The sequence below is a fragment of the Tupaia chinensis genome, unplaced genomic scaffold (genome assembly GCF_000334495.1).
Source record: "Tupaia chinensis unplaced genomic scaffold, TupChi_1.0 Scaffold000381_1, whole genome shotgun sequence".
Classification (NCBI taxonomy): Eukaryota; Metazoa; Chordata; class Mammalia; order Scandentia; family Tupaiidae; genus Tupaia; species Tupaia belangeri.
Window position 1 is genome coordinate 738128 of NW_006159883.1, and position 21244 is coordinate 759371.

Consider the following 21244-nt stretch of genomic DNA (forward strand, 5'->3'; position numbering starts at 1 on the left):
TAAAATGAATCATAGAAATCAGGAAGATAGTAAGTATTATGAATACCAATCCAATTTGTCTCCTTTTCAACATGCAAAAATTCATGAACACAATTAAATAGGCCTAACAATGTGACTGAAATGGTTAGAAGTTCAACACAAAAAGTTCTTTCAGATTCTAACATCTTGGGAGCCCTAGGAGATCTGAAAGTCAGGGAGTCAAATTCCACATTCCACACATCCACTGCCATAAAGTAAGGAAATGAAGCCAAGTTCTGGGAAGTCAAGGTGAGAAGGAGGGCTTCCAGAAAACAACACCCGGAGAACTTTGGTTCCCAGGAAAGGCTGTGATGCGGTTAACTGCAACCAGAAGAATCCAGAGAACAAAGGTGAAGGCAAAGCCATGATGGGATGACTTCACAAGAATTAGAGGTAGTAACGGTAGGTTAGTTAACTTTGCCTGAAAATTCTTCTGATTCTTGCTATGATTTTTTTTTTCCATTTTGATGCAAAAAGGATGAACAGGACTTCCTTCAAAATTATGAAACATGTCCAGGTGGACCGATACCTTTGGTAATTTAATTTTTTGGACATCAATATATTGTAGACATGAAAGGAGGAAATTTCCTCATAAACAGTTGTTTCCAGAAAGGTAAATGAAATGAACCGAATTACTGATACTTCAAATAGACATGGCTGCAAGCAATAGATTACATTTTTTCTTCGTAATAAGTAAAGTGTGTGTATACATGCGTGCACAAATATACTAGATGATTCCTCATTTTTTATATATCATATTTATTATTCTGGAAACAAAAAGAAATGCTGAATTCTGCCACTCCGGGCTTCTTCATGTAAGTATTTAACAAACATTCTTTGAGGGTACTGGCTGCTGAAATCTGGGGAATATCTTTTAGGGAACTGTTTATTTTGGATGGGATGTGGGTCCAGGGTCAATCCAGTTTAGCAGACTGAATATGAACAAGACACAGATTTGGTCTCACTGTAACCAAGTGAGTCTTTTGTTTTTATTTTCTTGAGAATAATTTTTGTTTATTCAAATAAAAATAAATATTTTGGTAAGTTACAACATTATGTTTTGGCAGATCTTCAGGGAAATTGGTATTCTCAAATATTGCTGGTAAGCATAACCTTCTGTCCATTTTTTTTTTTTTTTGAGAGGTTTTTGCTATAGGGTGCGTGCGCTCACCAGAAAGACAGAGAGAGACAGAGAGACAGAAAGCAAGAAGTCACCCCCCAGGGGGGATGGCCACTCTGCAATCCCTTCTCCTCCATTCTCCTCTTGGGATCTTGGGCACGCATGCACATGCACCTGGCATGAGTTTAAGCCACCGGGTCCGGGACTCGAACCACAGTCAACTACGTGGGAGTCCAGTGACATAACCATTATGCTAGCTGCTGGTTCCTGTTCATTTTTTTTTAAGAGAGATTTTTGCTACAAGGAGTGTACACTCACCAGAGACAGAAAGTGAGAAATCACTCTCCAGATGGAATGGCCACACCGCAACTCCTTTTCTTTCTTCCAATTTCGGGATTTGGGGCACTCATGCATACGTGCCTGGCCTGAGTTTTAAGCCTCCAGGTCTGGGACGCAAACTGCAGTGGGCCCTGTGGGAATCTAGCAATGTAACCATTATGCCATCTACTCGTCCCACTTCTGTTCATTTATTTTACATAAAGCAAACTTTAATTTAGCTCTCTGTCTTTATGGGGCTTCAGAGACACCTCAAATATAAGATTTCCAACCATTGCAGGTATAAATTGTGCCAGATACTCTGGATCTTGGTGTTTTTGTAATTACCAATATAAATATATACTATTTCTCTTCTCTTGGGATGACTGATTATTATATTACTCTATATTATAACCATGTTTCCACCAGGAAACTGTTAGGTATGTATTCTTTTATGTAGTACTCTTATTCTTTTTCCTCTTTTTCTTTTTCTTCCCTTCTACTTACAGTTCTACCTTGTCTTTTTCTGATGATTGTTAAACTTGTATCAGGATCACACAATTCTTCATTATCCTTTCTTTTCTTCATCGTATCAGAGCTTACCAGAACTAAGTTCCAGTTCGTCAGCATCTTATCCTCAGCAAGACAACTGAATGTGTCTAATCCAGTTAGGAAAGTATTTACTTGTCTCAGTATCTTGAAATGAGACAATGTTTTACAGGCAGGAGTCACTCTAAATGTTGGGGACTATAGCACAGAGCGGGCTGTGGTGGAGATCATTTTGCATGAGCAAGTTGTTCAATTTCCCTTACATCATACCAAGCAGGTAGTCTAAATATTGGACGGGACTTGCCTATGTGACATGTCATCCCTGTCTTCTTTTCTAAAAATGCCTCGAGAAGAAACTATGGGACATTGCCAGTGATAGTCATCCCCTTACACTAAAAGGAGCTTGATCTAATGAGTACAGGTTGGATTCAGGAAGGAATGCAATTGAAAATACTTGTCCCTGGAAGCAAAAGCAGTGAATCTCATAGCCTGGGGCCAGCATTTGTGGTCGGCTGAATCACACTGCTTTGGGATTAGCCAATTCTACTTTCTGTTTCAACAATAAAAAGTCTTGCAAAACTGCTGGCATGTGAGACAGAGGTATCCAGAAAGTCTTGGCATCTTTTCCAGCAACATAGCGTGTTTTAGGGAAGAGACTTGTTAGTGCATGGTCCATGCACTTTACCACCAGAGAAAGATCCATATTCATGAAGGAGGTAGTGCCTTTTAGTTTGTCTACACCTATAAAAAGAGACAAAAGCACATTTACTCTTTTGAAGATGGAGAAAAACAGAGTGTGGGCTAACATGAAGGAGGAAGATGAATGGGAGGAAATTTATTTTGAATTCATGATTATAATTGAGGCTTGTTGTGATGCTCTTCTATCTATTCTTCAGAAAATATTGCAGCAGACAATTGGCTCTCAAACTTAGATGGGCAGCAGAGTATTCTAGAGGACTAATTAAAACCCCATAGTTTGAGTCCATCTCCAGGATTTCTGACTCAGTGTGAGGTAGGGCCCAAGAATTTGCATTTCTAACACGTTTCTGGTGATGCTGATGCTGTTGGTACAGGGACCAAACTTCAAAGTAATGAGGGAAAAGGATTTCATAAAGCCTATGAGGCCCCTGAGTCTAGGAAGTTATGAGTTCAATTCCTAACTTGTTTCAGAGGAGTACCGCATTTATAGGAAATGCAGGTGTGCACATATGCACGGGCATGAGTGTGCATATATATGCATGCGCTGTGGGTTTGAGATGTACTCTTAAGCCATACGCCTCTATAATTCCATGAATAGAGAATCATTCCCAAATGCTCTGACTCAAGAAGCTAAAAACATTCCATTTTTCAGGCATATGAAGTATTTGAGTAATGAGCTAAGATATCTTTAGTAGGCAGAAATTTTATAAGGGATTAATAATTGTTTGGAGCCCTTGGGACCAGCAGATGGCATAATGGTTATGTTGCTGGACTCCCACATAGTCAACCATGATTCATATCCTGGACCAGGTGGCTTAAACCTCATGCTGGGTGCATATACGTGCATGCTCAAAATCCTGAGAGGAGAATGGAGGAGAAAGTATTGTTGTGTGTTCATTCCCCCTGGGGAACACACATTTCTCACTTTCTGTCTCTCTGGTGAGCACAAATACCTTAAGGGAAAATCTCTCTCATAAATAAATAAATAAATAAATAAATAAATAAATAAATAAATAAATAAAAGTTTGGAGCCCCTGTCACTTCAATGGATGGTATTGGGACACTTGAATATCCACATACCACAGTCTTATCTCAAACAATATAAAAAGATGAACTCAAAATAGATTAAAGACTTAAATGTAAGACTGAAACTCTAAAACTACTAGAAGAAAACATAGGGAAAACCCTTTCTGACATTGGTCAAGGCAATAGTATTTTTTAGATATGACCCCAAAAGTATGGCCAATAAAAGTAAAAATAGATTAATGAAATGCTTCTGCTGAGCAAAGGAAACAGATATGTAGAGAGACAAATTATTGAATGGGAGAAAATACATGCAAATTATACATCTGAGAAAGGATTAATATTCAAAATATATAAGGAACTCAATTCAATAGTAATAAAAGAAATAATGTGCTTAAAGAATGGGAAATGGATCTAAATAGACATCTCAAAAGAAGAGATGTCAAATGGTCAAAAGTATATAAGAAAAAAATACTTAACATCACTATCATCAGGAAAATGAAAATTTATCTCATGATAGCCTTATTATCTCACATTTATTAGAATGGCTATCATTAAAAAGACAAAAATATAATAAGTGTTAATGAAAATGAGAAAAAAAAGTAACCCATGTACACTGTTGATAGGAATATAAATTAGTACAGTCATAGAAAACAGCACGAGGTTGCTCAAAAATTCAAATTAGAAGCACATGCTCTTAAAACATATCTCCCGCATAGCCAATCATGGTTCGAGTCCTGGACCTGGTGGCTTGCTTTATCTGTCTCTTTCTCTCTCTATCTCTGTCCCTCTTTGGTCAAAATAAAATAAATAAATAAAGTTAAATAAAATAATTCTTTTAAAAAGAACATATCTGAGTTGTGTCTTCTCAAGGGAAAATCTGTGATTTTAAATCTTTGTTTCAACTTCAGGCAACACTAGCCATAAATTGTTCAAAGAAACTAAGTCTTAGTGGTTATTTAAAACCCCTACCCCAGTCTGGAAAATGAAGAAAGTGACCTTAATTGTGTGGTTTATTTTGAGATTGTGAGTTCAGCTGACCTTCAAGCCCTTTCTTGGAAAACTCTAATAAGAATAACCAGTATAAAACAGGGCTCAATGCCTTCTGGTATTTCTGAGAAAGAACACCTGAACCAGGAACCAAGTAAATAATTTGAGATGGAAACTGAGGATATAAACATAGGCATAATCATAGACATTTAAAAAGTGTCAATGTCGATATAAAACAGAGAAAGCTCTTTTAAATGAGGGCTTTTTTTTTTCTGAAGTATTAAGTCTTAAGGGTTAAGTTCAATCTTAGACTGAAACTAAATAGAGCCTTCAGAGTTAGTAAAAAATAGAGCATTCAACAGCAGTGGTTCTAGACCAACAGTGACATACCAGCTCTGAGAGGCTTGTCAAACCAGACATTCTAGTTGATAAATACGTATACCGTGCGTGCCTGTGTGTGTATGTATTGGAGTGGGTGGGACTCAGTATGGGTCAATCATTTTAAAAACCTCCCCAGGGGTTCTTACTTGGCTGTTTTCCACATTGAAAACTCCTGACCTTGAACCTTGCAATGGTTGACTGTCTTACCAAGTCCACTGACAAAGAGGCAGGGTCAGAGTTTGGAGGGATAGAGGACACATAGGTGGGACTCTATTCAACTTAGGCAGGTGCTTCCTAAATGTTTACAAAATATCAAGTAAACTTTAACACACTGAGGAAGTTTGAAGTGGCAAGGATGCCCTTATATAAAGGTCCCTGGTTTGTCTAAAGTCCTTAATTCCTTGGGCAAATTATAGTACAGTGGCCAGGAATAAATGGTGGAGTCAGGATTCCTAGGTTCAAAGCTAGCTCTTTCACTAATTAGTTGTGTGGTTTGGATTAAGTTACTGCTTTATGCTTCTATTTCTATTAAAATGAAGGTGATAGTAACATGTAGTTTGTGGAGTTTATTTAAGGATTTTGAATGAAAGAGCTCATGTAAAGCACTTAGAATGGTGACAACTGTCTAGTAAATGTTCACTATGTGTTAGTCATCACTATGTAATTCTCATTTCTTCCATCTTTGACTAAATATTTTGACTTATGCCACCTCTCTTCCTACATCCTGCTTCTTGTTTTCCTGCTCCAGAAAGTTTTCAACCAAATAATTCCTCTTGTCTTTTAGGACTTATTCATATCAGTGCTGTCTCATTAAGGCATCTTTTCCTGGTTTGAATTCCTTCAGAAATTAGAATCACACTATCTAGCACCATCTCTGGTCTGTTGGGTTATATCTAAGAGGATCAATTTTGTTGCATGCTGTATAGTCTCATTGTTTTACAGTCTCACTGGGATACTTTTTGTTGCCAACTACATTATAAGCTAATTAGGGGTCAGAATACAAGTCTTCTCTATCTTTGATAACCTCCATAAATTCTTGAACGATGCTGAATTAGTGGTTGGGATTCAACAGAAAGAGAGAAGTGTGGAGATGAAGACCATGGTCTTCAGTCAACCTACCTGGGCTCAGGTCCTGGAATGACCAGGAAGAGTCATATAACCTTGGGTAGGACATTTCACATTTTCAAGCCTTTACTCGCTACTCCAGAAGTTCTTTTTGAGCAAATAATATAACTCATAAGGTGTGTGCATAGAACTTGGCACATAGTAAACATGCAATAGGTTTATAAACACTGAGAGAAGCAAGAAATGATACTGGAACTAGTAGAAATCCCTAATCCATATTTAAGATTCCTATTGGTATATTATTTTTAAAACCTTATTTTTCATTTGTGTTTAAGTCTCCTTTATGCTACCTAGGACGAAGAATCACAAAGAACACTGGGCCCATCCCCGAAACTCACTTTTTTCAATGTAACTTTCTCCATATTGTTGTTTGATATCTGGAGACAGTTGCTTCCAAATGGCGAGTTTTTTTTCCGTTGTCTTTGTTGGATCTGACAGTTTCGTTTTGAATAATCCTGGTTCAATGCATGAGACATGCACACCAAAAGCTTTCATGTCCCGTCTGTGAAAAGAATCCATGGAGGATGTTTAATCTATTTTATTTGGGGAATATTTGTTGTTTGGGTAACTGTTTTCCCACTGATTTCTTTTAATGAAATCACCGAAGTGAGGGCTTCAGAAAAAATTAGTTTGTCCTACTCTCATTTTTGAAGATGAAGAAAATGAAGCTCAGGAGTGAACAAGTGAATGCTGGTTAATGGCAACAGGAAAGGGATATAGGTAGACCCACTCCCAACCCATTATTATTCTTGCTAGGCCATGCTCTTGTTATTAAATTGATGAGCATTTGAGTTGACACAGGTTTCTTCTCAGTAATCAACGTACTTATGTGGAAATAGACTAATGACTGGCCTGGATAGACACGTTTATCTCCATGGAAGGAATATGAGGATATTGCAGCACAAATGAGTATATGCTGAAGGACACAGTGTGACAATTTTTGATATGACTAACCTGCTCCCTATGCGGCTGAACAAGCTTTATAATGATGTCATTGTAGAAAACCAAAAGTCTACTCATTTACTGGGCATAAAGTTTTAGAGGAATTATGATGTCTTGTTCCTTAATGTAAACCAATGCATTGTAAATGTAAATGCAGTGTATTGTAAACCAGTGCATGAATAATCATTTCTTAAATTTAATTTATATTTCCACCAGGACTGTGTAAGGAAGCAATTATTAATTTTACAGACATCTTTGTCATATGACTTTTTAAAACAAGTTCTATTAGTAAATTTAAAATGTGTTTTTGTTAATTTCAAATTCTTCTGTCTAGAAATATAACTATTGTATAGTTTGAAATTTGTTTTTACTAAGAATATGAATTTGACGGGGCCATGCAGACAACACACACTGGTAAAGAGGCTGTCTCTCATGGCCTGGGCTGGGAAGAAAAGCAAGAAAAGGTCAGCAGTTTATTAACTCTCTTTAGCTTGACCTGAGAAGATTTTGAAAAGTATGTAACTTGTGTTCAAATAAAAAATGTTGTTTTCCAACTTAAATATATTTTATTCTCTTGTTATTCAATTACCTTTGGATCTCATAAGTAGTAATGCCAAGAGGGCATTTGAGAAGACTTATTTCCTCACCCACTCATGAAAATAACATACAATCTAGGCACAATTGGCATCAAGCCACCCAACTAGACTTACCAGGTAAGTAAAACCAATAGGAAATTAGTATGCTTATTGGGAAAAAATACACCTTTAAAGAGCCCTAACCCTCTCTCAACCAAATTGCTGCCTCTAAACTCTCCTATAGGTAGAAATTCTGGGCTGTCACTAGACTGGCTTGTTTGCTTAATGTGATTCCAAACATTAGTTCCATCATTCATAAAGAAATAAACAGTACTGATTACCGTCAAGGAATAGTAGAGTTACATTGCAAATCCTACAAACTCTTCAACTGAAATATCTTTTAACAAGTGAGTAAATCTCTATCTGTACTAAAATTTTATTATGATGTTGTTGCTTGTGGGAATGGAACCAAAGGCCAACCAAAAAGACACCATAGCAAGGGACATTCTTCATAATTTTGCTGCTCAAAGTGCAATCTCTAAACCATGAGCAGCATCTGAGAGCTCTTTACAACTAGAGAATATTAAGCCCCACCCCAGACCTACTCCATCAAAATCTACAGTTTAATGAGATTTCCAGGTAATCCAAATACTCACTAATATTTTGGAAGTATTGTCTCAATATTATTTGTGTGCTTTTTTTTTTTTTTAATAGGAGAATCAAACTGGGCAACACAGCAAGACCCCATCTGAAAGAGTTGTGCATGGTATTGATGCTTGCAGCCCCAGCTACTTGAGGTAAGGGGATCATGACATGGTGAGATCCTGTCTTTAAAAAAAAAAAGAAAGAAATAAGAAGAAGAAAAGAAGAAGAAGAAAAAGAAGAAGAAAAGAAGAAGAAGAAGAGAAGAAAAGAGTTAGATAGACTTGGGTTGAAATCTCATTCTACCACTTATCAGCTGGGCTACCTTGGACAAACTAATTTCTCATAGTTTCAGAGGTAGCATTTATACATTGGGAATAATAAGAAGCATTCAATAAACATTAGCAGCTATGATTTCTTAATGAAACATCTATTTGCTTTACCTTAAGCTGTCATTGAAGCCTTCCACTGCATATTTGGACGGATAGTAGCCCCCTCCACCAAATGCAAGCCGACCTCCAATACTAGAGACATTGACAACTCTCCCTTGGGCTTTTTTGACCAAGGGAAGCATATGCAATGTCACATTGATGAGTCCAAACAAGTTCACTTCAATAGGTTCTCTGTAGTCCTCCACTGTCAACCAGTCAGTGGGAGCCAGCACACCAAGAACACCAGCATTATTGATCAGACCCCAAAGACCTGAAACAGAGAAAGGATAGGAGGTATGGTAGAAAATGACACTTAGGTGGCATTCTTGATAGACAAACAGCTCCTGCTTTCTGCACTGGTGTCATTGTTTCTTTGTAGTCATATTCCTGCTTTGAAATACTTTGTGGTTTTGGGAACTGATAGCAAAGAGAATGAGAGGCTAAATTGAAATATATCACTGAAATTCTATTAATGGAATTCAATCTCATTGTTATTTTATTTCTGGTTCTAAGTATCAAATACTGGTACTTTCTGAGTGAGACTTCCTGGTTTTTAATTTCAGATGTAAATTGTCTAGTTTCCTTCCTTGCTAGATGGCAAAACCAGAGACTATATACATATATGGACAGGAAGTAAAATAAATCAACTTCACACTTATTTTTGGGAAATGTTCAATATTGTTATAGATATTGGAATTTAAGCATTGAATTTTGCATGGAACCAAATTAAATCATTACTTTTGAGCTTTCTAGTCTCAACTATATGATGAAGGTGTGATATAGAAAATCACACACACATACATTTGTTTTTCTCCTTTGTGGGTCACAATATCTTCACCCATGAGACTATTCCAAACTTTATTCAAGACCGGTGAAAATCTTCTGATTCAGAATGCTTCCTCTTAGCAGAAGCTACTGCAGAATGAGTGTCCAGTGGCTTACTACTCCACGACTAAGATGCTTGTTACTTTTCATTTTCTAACTGCCTACTGAAAATGTGTGAACTCCGTGAACTCCATTTTGCTTGAGAAGTGGATCCAAGGTATCCATATGGCAATTTGGGAACTGCTCCCACAGTCTCCTGTAAATTTTAGCCTCAAGTTCCCTTGCTGTGTATGTAGGTGAAATAACTTTTCATGGGAGAGAAGAGTAGAAAAAGTCAGTATCTTCATCTCCCTTCTATTTTGCCTACCAGGATTCAAGAATGAGCTTATGGGGACCAGCAGTTAGTGTAATGAATATGTCGCTGAACTCCCCAGACCCGGTGGCTTAAACTCATGCCGGGCACGTGTGCATGCGTGCCCAAGATCCTGAGAGGAGAATGGAGGCAAAGGGATTGCGGCATGACCATGGCCATCCTCCCTGGGGGGTGGTTTCTCGCTTTCTGTCTGTCTGTCTTTCTTGCGAGCACACGTGCCCTATAGCAAAAACCTCTCCAAAAGAAAAAAAAAAAAGAAAAAGAATGAGCAGCTTATGCTGTGGGCTGTGTCTCTCATGCACACAAAAATTCTGCAACTTGCAATGAATGACTTAGAAGCTATCCTTAGAGAAGGACACAGCTGGTATTCATGAGATATTTTCTTGAAAGGCCATCTAAAACCTGAGCACATTTTATTTTGCTTTAGTTAACTTCCCTACCCGCTACCCATCTTCCCTGCTTCCAAGCCTCTCACCTTTTTCTCCAACATGGTTCTTCACCCACTGGGCAGTTCTCTTGACGTTCTCTGGGTCAGTTACATCCAGAAGCACGGGGCGAAGCCTCTCTGAGGTTTCCGCCTTTAAAGCTATTGCTCCTGATTCAGTCAGACAGGCAGCAATTACACGAAATCCTTTTTTATCAAAAGTTCTGGCTGCCAAGTTTCCAAAGCCGCTGTCGCACCCAGTGATGAAAATATACTTATCAGTGATATCTGTAATCTTTAGTTGTCCTTTATACTTCCACAGAAAACCACAGAAGAGTAGGAGGACTAACATCAAAAAGAGCATTTTTTCCTTGTGACAGGGACTCTCACTCCTTTCTCACACAATAAAGGAAGATGATGTCCTGAGTGTTCAAAATTAGAAAGAAAATTCAAATCAGAACACTGAAGCTTATAACCCAGGATTGATGAGCTTAATGTATTTTAATGCATTTTAGTAGATAGATAAAAAATCCAAACAAAATTTATTTGGTTATTTGTTGGGAAGATGACCACTTAAATTATAAACCAATCCTCTAAAGTAGTTTAAAAACTAACTAAAAGTATCCAGAATAATTAAATGGAAGAGAGAAAGGAAGGAACCATAGCAAAGTGGACACGAGTCATTGGGTTGCTGTGGGTAACAGGAGTTGTGTGGAGTGATAACATTTGTACTACATGTGGATTCATCTATTTAAAAGATTCTCATGGTAAAATCTTACCTCTTCCTACTTAGTGAAATTCAAGAGCAGAATAACCTCAGCATCTATTAGAATGTATAGTTCAATTTTAATTTTTCTCTCAGACTGTGAGGAAAAGGGGAGCATTCTGAGGTTGCTACTAAGAAAATATTCCAAACTTGCTTTTCATTTTCTTATTTTAAATAGGTTAATGTTGACCTTCAACCCAACTCTGAGATCATTACAACTCAATGCAGAGAGTATTAAAGTAGCTACCAGTGAGTTTACCAAGAAAGGTAAGATGAATGGAAAGAGGTCAAGAGAGAAATGCCAGTCAAATGACCATATCTGAAACCCAAACCCCTAATCCTCAAATTCTATTCTCTAGGGATACCAGCCCCTTATGAGAAAAACTAAAAGGAAAACAAAACACATGTATAAAGTAAAGTAGATTTATATTGTAAAATTGAGGCATTGACCACAATGCAGCAGAGCCACGTGAAAAATTAATTTTGTCAGCTAGAGGCAGCCTATGGCTTAAAATCGAACAGGTCGAGAGCTCCTTTGTCATTTCCTTGGAATCCTGAACCTGTATTTCCACTCAGCACATATCACTCTTAACGTGGGATGCTGGGGGCTCAGAGAAGACTAATCCATCCAGGAGGGAGAAGTGAACAAGACCTAAGAGCATCTGCAGAGGCCAAGCCCTCCTAACTCATAGTCCTAGGAAAAGTGACTGCGAGTTAGGAGGGCTATCAGCGCTCTGCCCACGTAGGAGCAGCCTGGTGCCTGCATTGACTCTCCAGGCCTATGAAGGAGGAGAGGCCAAAGAACAGCACATGTGGAAAAGACCTCGTTTCCTTCCCTTTTTCATGACTAAAAGTTTCCTCCTGTGCTTATACAATATCTATGCCTTTGATTAAGACTCACGTTAGAATCAAGAGGGGCTTTGAGTGCCTCAAAGAGACAATCAATAGGCCCCATGTTGAAGTGGAGACCTTGCGGATGTTTTTGGAATCATGGCTGTTTGTGGACACTGTGATCAAGAAGGAGCTGCAAGGCTAAGTAATATTACAAAATCTAGACTTTCTTTTAGAATTATTTCCTGATTTTTCTTTTGAGCCCCTTTTTACAACTATTCATTTTTTTCTTAAACAAACTATTTCATTTAAGTTATTGTTATTACTATTATTTTTTAATGTGCTATAGAACATATCCACTCATCAGAGGAGGGAGAGAGAGAGAGAATGAGAGAGAGAACTGCCATTGGCCATGTGGGAGTGCAGTGCGTGGCATGGTGGCTAAGGTGATGGACTCCCACATGGTTGGCCATGGTTCAAGTCCCAGATCTGGGAGCTTGAAAATCACACTGGGTATGTTTGTGTATATATGTCCAAAATCCCGAGGGGAGAATGGTGGAAAAGGGATTGTGGCAGGCCATCCCTCTTGGGGGTGACAGGGGAGGGGGTAATTTCTCACTTTCCCTCTCTCTGTCTCTCTCTAGTTAGTGCACTTGCCCTATGGTGAAAACCTTTTTAAAAAAGTAACTTATGTTCTAGAAAGACAAATACAAAAAGAAATTAAAGACGATAATGATTATCACATCTGACTCAATATTTTGGTGCATTTACTTCTAGACTATACTTTCTGTATTTGTAAATCTTTATTTCCCTAATAAGGAATATAACTCTGGAGTATTTAAAGATCAAGGGGTACCATGTCTTCAACCCACTTTCAAATAGTACAGAGCATAATAACAATGTATATATAAATAAACATACTAAAACCACACACACTTATATGTAAATAGAGAATAAGAATGCAAATGTGGTATAAAACATGGATTTTGGAATCTGGCTGTACTATTCTTTCAGCTTTTCTGTAAGTTTAAAATTATTTCAAAATAGAAAGTTAAAATTTTGCAAGGGAAATAAATCCCCAGAAGTCTTCATTGGACTATCTCGGGTTCCATGTATAAAAATGGTAAGGATTTCAGGATTTTGGAGTTTAGTCACTTTGGACACCCAGTTGTCAGCCCTCTGTTCTTTGGCATGTTTACCCTTACAACCACTAGAGAAAGACAAAACTCATACCTAAGCATCCCTCTTTCCTTCTTGTCTTTTCCACTTTCCCTTCTACCAGCTCTTCTCCTAATCAAACCCGTTTTCTCCTGGTGACAAGCACCTAGAGGAGCTTTATAGTTGTTAAGGATGGGTGCACATTCAGTGTGTTGTCCTTAGTGGGTACCCCTGGGCTGAAGGTCATTTCAGATAATGTTCCAGCCTGTAGTCTGAAGTCTAGGGACTACTAGCCCTGACTTTGAGTTCTGCAAATCCTGTCCTGGCCATAAACATTATTGTCCAAAAATGCTGGTTCTTCTTCAACACCTGAGGTTCACATTCCTCTAAGCCAGCCACAAACCAACACGTATCCCTGATCTCTAGTAGTATTTAAGACAAGGTACCACCTCTAAAGGGCGGTAGTAGTCAGAACCATTGCAAACATGACCTGTACACAGAAGCTGGTTGAGGGGCAATTGGTTCATTGACCTCTGAGAAGTAAATGAGTAACAGCAACTATATGGTTGCCTCAACCCTTCTCTGCCGGCAGTGGCCAGCAGTGACCCCCACATGGCTCCTTGGTATCAACGATTCAGACCGAGGGTACTGACATTTGCTGCTTGAGTTGTTTGTAGTCTTCCAATTTCTTTCACAACCATTTCCTTAGTATAAGTACAGATCTCTTGACTCAAAGCAACAGGGCAGTGACTAGGATCCCAGACCTCAGAAGCAGGCAGGCAGTAGTTCAATCCCAGTTTTTCTATCATCAGAGGGCCCTTGGCAAATTAGTTCTTTCCAGAGCCTTCATTTTCCTATTCATAAAATAGAGACAGCAGCACCCCTTACCACTTAATGCAACTGTTCCTCAGTTGTGACAAATAAAAACATCTCCAGACATTGTCAAATGTCCTTTATTGGACAAAATTGCCCCCAATTAAGGATCACTGTCTAGGGGCTGGCAGGTGGCGTGGTGGCTAAAGGTGCTGGATTCCCACATAGCTGACTACCATTTGAGTCCTGGACCTGACAGCTTGCTTTGGCACTTTCCCTTTCTCTCTCTTTCTCTGGTCAAATTAGAAAATAATAATAATAACAATTGAAATTAAATAAATAAATTCTTAAAAAAAAAGATAAAGAAAAACTGTCTAAAGCTTCCTTGTCTTGGAGGTCTAGAAATTCTCAGCATCTAGAACTACTTTTACAGAAGCTCAGTCATTGATTCTTTAGTAATGCCACATCGAAAACTGTTTTTTTTTAAATGACTTAACACAATTATAGGGAATTACTCATATCCCAATGCTACAAGCATTTATTTCCATTATTTTTTTAAAGGCTTTTTTTTTTTTTTTTTGTCATCAGAAGGTTGGGACACAGTGAACAAAGTGAAATTTATGAATGACACCATTTGTAATTTTAGAAATGATCGAATTAGCATTCCTAGTACCTGTGAGGCCTGAATTCTGGCTGAGCCATTTGTGTTGGGGCCACGATAGCTTCTTCTGGAGATACCCTTCAGGTGTGTGGTCTGTTTGCTACAGAATTCATAATATGCTCCTGGAAAAGTTATGGTCCTCAGATTCCTGGCTGACCAGTCAGGTAGAAATGATAGTGACTGCTATGGTAATTGAGTGCTTACCATGTTCTAGGCCCTCTGCTGGGACCTATACATATTGATCTCATTTAAACCTTACAGTAAAATTATCTCCAGCTCATGGAGCAGGAGACAAATTAAAAATGCAGTTAATTGGCTCAAGATAAAATTGTACTGGTGATTCTGGAACTGATACCAGGCCGCTCTGGTTCTGTCACTGCCATCTTTATTTCAACTGCGATGGAATTCTGGGCCACCCAGACAACTTCTCCTCATCAATGCTTCGTATAACACTTGGCATTCATTCAGTTAATGTTCAATAAATGCTGTGGCAGGGAAGGAGGAAGAAAAAGAGTGAAGAAAGAAGCTCCCTTGGTGATAGTCTTAAAGCATGCTGGATCATCAGGGCAAAGAGATAATAATTATTATAATAACATAATATTCATACTTCCAATTTAGATAACTAAAATATTTTGAGAAGTGTTCATGTAATATGCATCTCATTTAATTGCCCAAGATTTCTGGTCAGTTCAGTCCTGTGGCTTGTGGCTAAGTGAACCAGCTCTTACATGGACAATGTTTGAATTTCAGTCTTTTTTTTTTTTTGGTTTTTGCTATAGGGCGTGTGCGCTCGCCAGACAGACAGAGAGAGACAGAGAGACAGAAAGCGAGAAATCACCCCCCAGGGGGGATGGTCACGCCGCAATCTCATCCATTCTCCTCTTGGGATCTTGGGCATGCATGCACACGCACCCAGCATGAGTTTTAAGCCACCGGGTCCAGGACTTGAACCGCAGTTGACTACATGTGAGTCCAGCGACATAGCCATTACGCTAACTGTTGGTCCCTGAATTTCAGTCTTGACAGTTTGAAAAACATGCTGGGTGCATGTGTGTATGTGTATATGTATATGTGTGTGTGTGTGTGTGTGTGTGAGAGAGAGAGAGAGAGAGACTCTCGAATCCTGAAAGGATGGAGGGATGGAGAAGGGATCGCATCATGAGCACACCTCACTGAGGGGTGTTTTCTCTCTCCCTTTCTCTCTCTGTCTCTCCCTGGCACATGCATGCACCTTCAGGCAACTGAAATAAATAAACAAATAAAAAAGAAATAAATAAGATTTCTGGTATAGGTTGGGTATCACATGTAAATTCATTTGTCAGAGAATGGTTAGAACTCAAATTCTGTCTAAACTCTTAAACTGTGAGAAAAGAGAACTCTAAAGAGATGACTGAATGCATAAAAAATAATAAATGATATTAACAAAAAAGAGAGGAACACATAATCAACTAATAGGAGGAATAAACACACTTTCTCAAAAAAATCTCCACCATGCCACCAGGATGCAAAAGGAACCATGAAAGAAGTGGTTTTCTCTTTAATTTTCCATGTAGAATGCTCACTAGTACGGCCTGGCAGCTGCTATAGGAAAACATTGCGACTTAATCGTAGGCATTGCTCACTTCTGCTTCTTTTAACCTTCTCTACCTGGGTTTATTTTCCTAGTACAAAATTTAAAGCAAGATTCTTTGATGTTATTTCTCTCATGCACTTTATTCCGTTCCTTAAAAAAAAAGACAGAAAAAGACTCCACAAAAAGTAATGTCTCAATATCATTTTGAAGTTTTTTAAAAGTAAGAAATGTAAAGTTATTTCTATCTCTGTCTTCTCAGACCACTTGATTGTATTTCCACATAACTCCATGAAGGGCTTCTTTTCAGAAAATGATACTAACTATTCAGTCACTTGGATAGGAATTTATAAAACATTTACTTTCAATTTGTTGCACTGCTGACCTAAGTTGGATCAACAACAGTTGTTTACTGAACTACATCAAACAGAGAGCTCTTAGCAACAGCTTTCTTTTCTTTTCTTCTTCTTTTCTTTTGTTAAGGTTTTTTTTTTTTATGTTTAACAATCTTTAATTCAAATGTAAAAGTTCAATACAAGCCATTTATAGGGCTTGGGATATGTTCTTAATTTTAAAAACAAGAATGGGGAAATGCAACAAAACGATCTTTCCACTTTTTGTCAAGGTTTTTGCCATAGGGTACATGCACTCTCTGGAAAGACAGTGAGAGGGAAAGTGAGAAATCGCCCCCTGGGGGGAATGCCCACACCTCAAATCCCTTCTCCTCTATTCTCCTCTAGGGATTTTGGGCATGTACACATATGTGCCCAGTGAATTTCCAAGCCGTGGGGTCTGGGACTCAAATCGCAGTCAGCCACATGGGTGTCTAGCATCTTAGCCACCATGCTACCTGCTGGCCCCAGACGCAGCTTTCTAAAATACTCTTTTTGGGAAATTTTGTGGTACAAATTCTCTCTCTCTCTCTCTTTTTTGGCTATAGGGTGCTTGCCAGAGAGAGAGGGAGAGGGAGAGAGAAAGAGAGAGAGAGAGAGAGAGAGAGAGAGAGAGAGACATATCACCCCCTGGGGGAGATGGCCACACTGCAATCCCTTTTCCACACTCTCATCTTGGGCTCTTGGGCATGCACACGCACACATGCACGATATGATTCTCAAGCTGGCTGGTGTGAAACTTGAACTGCGATCCAACACCTTAACCTCCATGCCACCATTGGTCCCAATTCAAACTTTCTTCATACCAATAGTAGCCGAACATGTATGCCACTTGTTCATTTGAATATTGTGAGGTTGCTTAACTCACACAGAATTTCTCTTTACTTTCATTAAAGTGAAAAATTCTGTTTCTTTTTAACCCAAGTGACCTGTCAGAGATTTATTTCTGATTCACTTTCTTTATTTTATTTTTCTTTCCTCTTTTTTTTTTTTTTTTAAATGCACCCCGGAGCCTAATGGCACAAACAAATTCATATAATGAAAAAATTATGCTCCTATTAAAAAAAGTCCACTTTGAGATCCTAGAAACATGAAAACATTTAAAAATTGGAGCCAAAGTATGCTACATGAAATGTATTTGCAGTAAGCAGCAGATATTCTTTTGGGGTCTGATTAAAATAATGGTGCTGATAATGATTTAGTTGGGATGGTAGTCACCGTCATGAAAGATGTTTCGTGACTTGAAAAGATGAAGTTCCTCTACTAGTTACAATTCCCTCGACTCCTACATCCTGGAAGGAAGGAGATAGACCCTATACCCAGATTGTGCCTTGGGTAGTGGAACAGCAAGGCATGCAGAAGTGCCTCACGTACTTTCTCTGCAGATCTGTTGGACATCCTTGTTGGAACACAGCTACTCTCCCTCCTAGCCTCGTGCACGAGCCTGCTCTTACATGGGAAGACCTGCTGAATTTCTATTTTGCAGTTTTAGCTCTTAGGATAAAAATATCTCTAATTTTCTTTTACCTTCACTCAAAATTTTCACTTACAATTCACCATAACATCCATAATTTCTAATTAATTATCCTTAGCTTATTTTGCCAGTATGCTTCCTGACAGTATTGGCAGGGTTGCAATTAATGTTCAAGTCATGATTAATTTAGTTATGGTTGCTGAATAAAAGTTTCTAACTGGAAGAGATTGTATGTTGTGTATTACAAAAGCCTGCAAAGACTACAGAATGTTTATATGGATGCCAAAAGTGTGTTCAACTTTCAGTCTATTACTTTAAATTGCATATGTCTTTTTTCTTTATGTTTTTAACTTTATTATTATGTTTTATTTTGCCAGAAGACTTATGTGCTCGACAGAGAGAGAGAGAAAGCAAGAAATCATCTCCCAGGGCATGGTCATACTGGAATCCCTTCTCCTCCATCACTACCTCCTTTTGAGATTTTGGGCATGCAGGTACAGATGCCCAGTGTATTTTTCTTTTTTCTTTTTTTCTTAGGTTTTTGCCATTGGGTGCATCTGCTCATCAGAGAATAGAGAAACAGAGAAAGACAGAGAGAGGGAAAGTGAGAAATCACACCCGGTGGAGATAGCCATGCTGCAATCCCTTCTCCTCCATGCTCTTTAAGGGATTCGGAGAATGCATGCACACATGCTCGACACGATTTTCAAACCTCGGTCCAGGACTCAAACCATAGTTGACCTTGTGGAAATCCAATGCCTTAATCACTACAGTACCTGCTGACCTCCAGCCCAGCGTTCTTTTCAAGCCACCAGGTCTGGGATTCAAACAGTGCAGTTTACTATGTGGGATTCCACAGCCTTAACCACCACGCTGCACTGGCCCATAGTTAGTATATGTGAGCAGAAGAAAAGGTTAGCAGCTTTAAACACTGTTCTTAGGAAAGCGACATTAGTTGTAAGGGTTTAAAAACCAATTCCCATTTCTTCCATTTGAAATGTATGAGGTAATTATATTTAAACATTGAAATGTAAGATTGTTTTTTAAAGATTTATTCATTTTATTATTGTTTTTAATAATATATTTCATTTTAATTTCTTTTATGCATTTAATCACTATACATCACTTAGCTTATAAAGGGAATTTTCCAACATGGATATTTCACAATAGTCCAATTGGGGATACTATACACATTATCATCAACAGATAATAATACATTTCTGTGTCCCATAAATGCATTGCCTCTCTACTTTCCTCTTTACTGTCTTTTCTCAGACTCTCCTTCTTCTACTCTGTTCCCACACCATATCCAGTATCTATACCAATTTATTAAATTGGGTACATTTTTCAAATTTTAAGAAATATAAGACAAAGATGATATAATATTTAACTTTCACTTTCATGTAGCATCTAGCTAAGAATATTTTTAGAGTGCCTAATATATGCAAAGGGATACTAAATAAAACACAATATTTGGCTAGCAAGTGGCATAGTGGTTAAGGTGCTGGACTCCCACATGGCTGACCGTGGTTTAAATCCTGGACCTTGTGGCTTGCTTTCTCACTTTCCCTTTCTCTCTGGTAAATTAAAAACTAATAATAACAAATAAAATTAAATAAATAAGGGACCAGCAGTTAGCATAATGGCTATGTTGCTGGACTCTCATGTAGTTGATCACAGTTCGCGTCCCGGGCCCGGTGGCTTAAAACTCACGCCGGGTGCGTGTGCGTGTGTGCCCAAGATCCCGAGAGGAGAATGGAGGAGAAGGGATTGCGGTGTGGCCATCCCCCCGGGGGGTGATTTCTTGCTTTCTGTCTCTGTCTCCCTCTGTCTGTCTGGTGAGCGCATGCGCCCTATAGCAAAAACCTCTCCAAAAATAAATAAATAAATAAATAAATAATTCTTAAAGTTTATAAAAAGCAAAGGAGAACACAGAGTTTATCCTGGGGCTAATAGTATAGCAGAATATTTCAGAGCCATTTGTACAACCTAAAACTGATTTATAATTTAAAAATGTGTTTTATTTAAACTTTGCATCCACCTGTTAAAACTCAAGTCATTGAGAGAGAGTCACATCACCATTTGAAATTCCAAACCACTGGTTCATAAAATGGGGAGTAAATATTGGAGGCAGGTTTATTGCTGTCATTCCACGATCCAGGGATTAAATGTGCACTTCCAGGAATTCCCTTGCCTCGTTATGACCTAGAAGGCGTTCTTCTCACTCAGTACTGTGTGTGTGTGCACATGTGCATGTTTGCATAAGCTAGCATTGAATAACATTGGTAGAACAGGTCGGCAAACAGATCAGACCTATAGTTGGAAGCAAATCCATTGCTCTGGTAAGAAGCTCATCTAAGATTTCTACACTTCTTAGAGCTTTTCCCTTTCCAGCTTCTCATTAATCAGAAGATTCACAGATGGTGTCACATAGGCACAGAAAGGATAACAACAGGACATAATGTAATTGTGACTCTTGAATGCCAAAGGACACTCAGTAAGAGACATGGAGGAGTTTAAGGTGAGATCCTTATTCACACCAAGATCATTTCTGTGATGAGTTGACCCCAGCCTCCATCACTGCCTTCTGGCATATTACATTAACAAAATTTAGCAACAGCTGATCACAACCTGAAAGACAACTTCATTCATTCTGCAAGAGTGAGGAAGGTAAAAGAAAGTTTGGAAGTACTTGATCTATAAAGAAAGAAATGACAAAATTTGGTCATCAGTTACCTTATAACAGATGAATCGGGACACAGAAGCTGTTGGTGGACCTGCTTGACTGATTGCAATCTCCCTGCTGTGCACGGAGGAAGGAAGAATTGTGCCACCCTGACCAAAGTGATCCTCTTGAGGTTGAGGCTCCTGGGCTTCTGTTGAACTCTGAGTACTCACATGTGTGAGGAGTCCTTGGGTGCCCTCCTCGTTCTGTGAGTCACACCCATTGCGACAGTAAGTGATGACTCAATCTTTCTTCCATGGGTGAAAGAAACCAAGCAGCTGTAGGTCACATGTTTCCAAAGGACTGAGCAGTAGCTTTACTAAATTAAATCTAGCAAATTTTAGGAGGAAATTAAAAAAAAAAGATGAATAACATTTCTTTTAATGTGAATACAATCTTTTGGCAAATTCAGGAAGCTTAAA

The 21244-nt window shown here is 38.5% G+C and overlaps 1 protein-coding gene across 1 annotated transcript; it reads right to left on the reverse strand.

Annotated features, from left to right (window-relative positions):
- Positions 1–1782: 1782 nt before the first annotated feature.
- DHRS9 (dehydrogenase/reductase 9) lies at positions 1783–21022 on the reverse strand. Its single transcript, XM_006153561.3, has 5 exons — positions 20834–21022; positions 10484–10854; positions 8823–9081; positions 6559–6722; positions 1783–2743 (listed from the first exon to the last, which is right to left on the reverse strand). Exons 2-5 carry the CDS (start codon positions 10794–10796, stop codon positions 2520–2522), a joined length of 960 nt encoding a protein of 319 aa, XP_006153623.1. The 5' UTR covers positions 10797–10854; positions 20834–21022; the 3' UTR covers positions 1783–2519.
- Between the last annotated feature and the right edge of the window lie 222 nt (positions 21023–21244).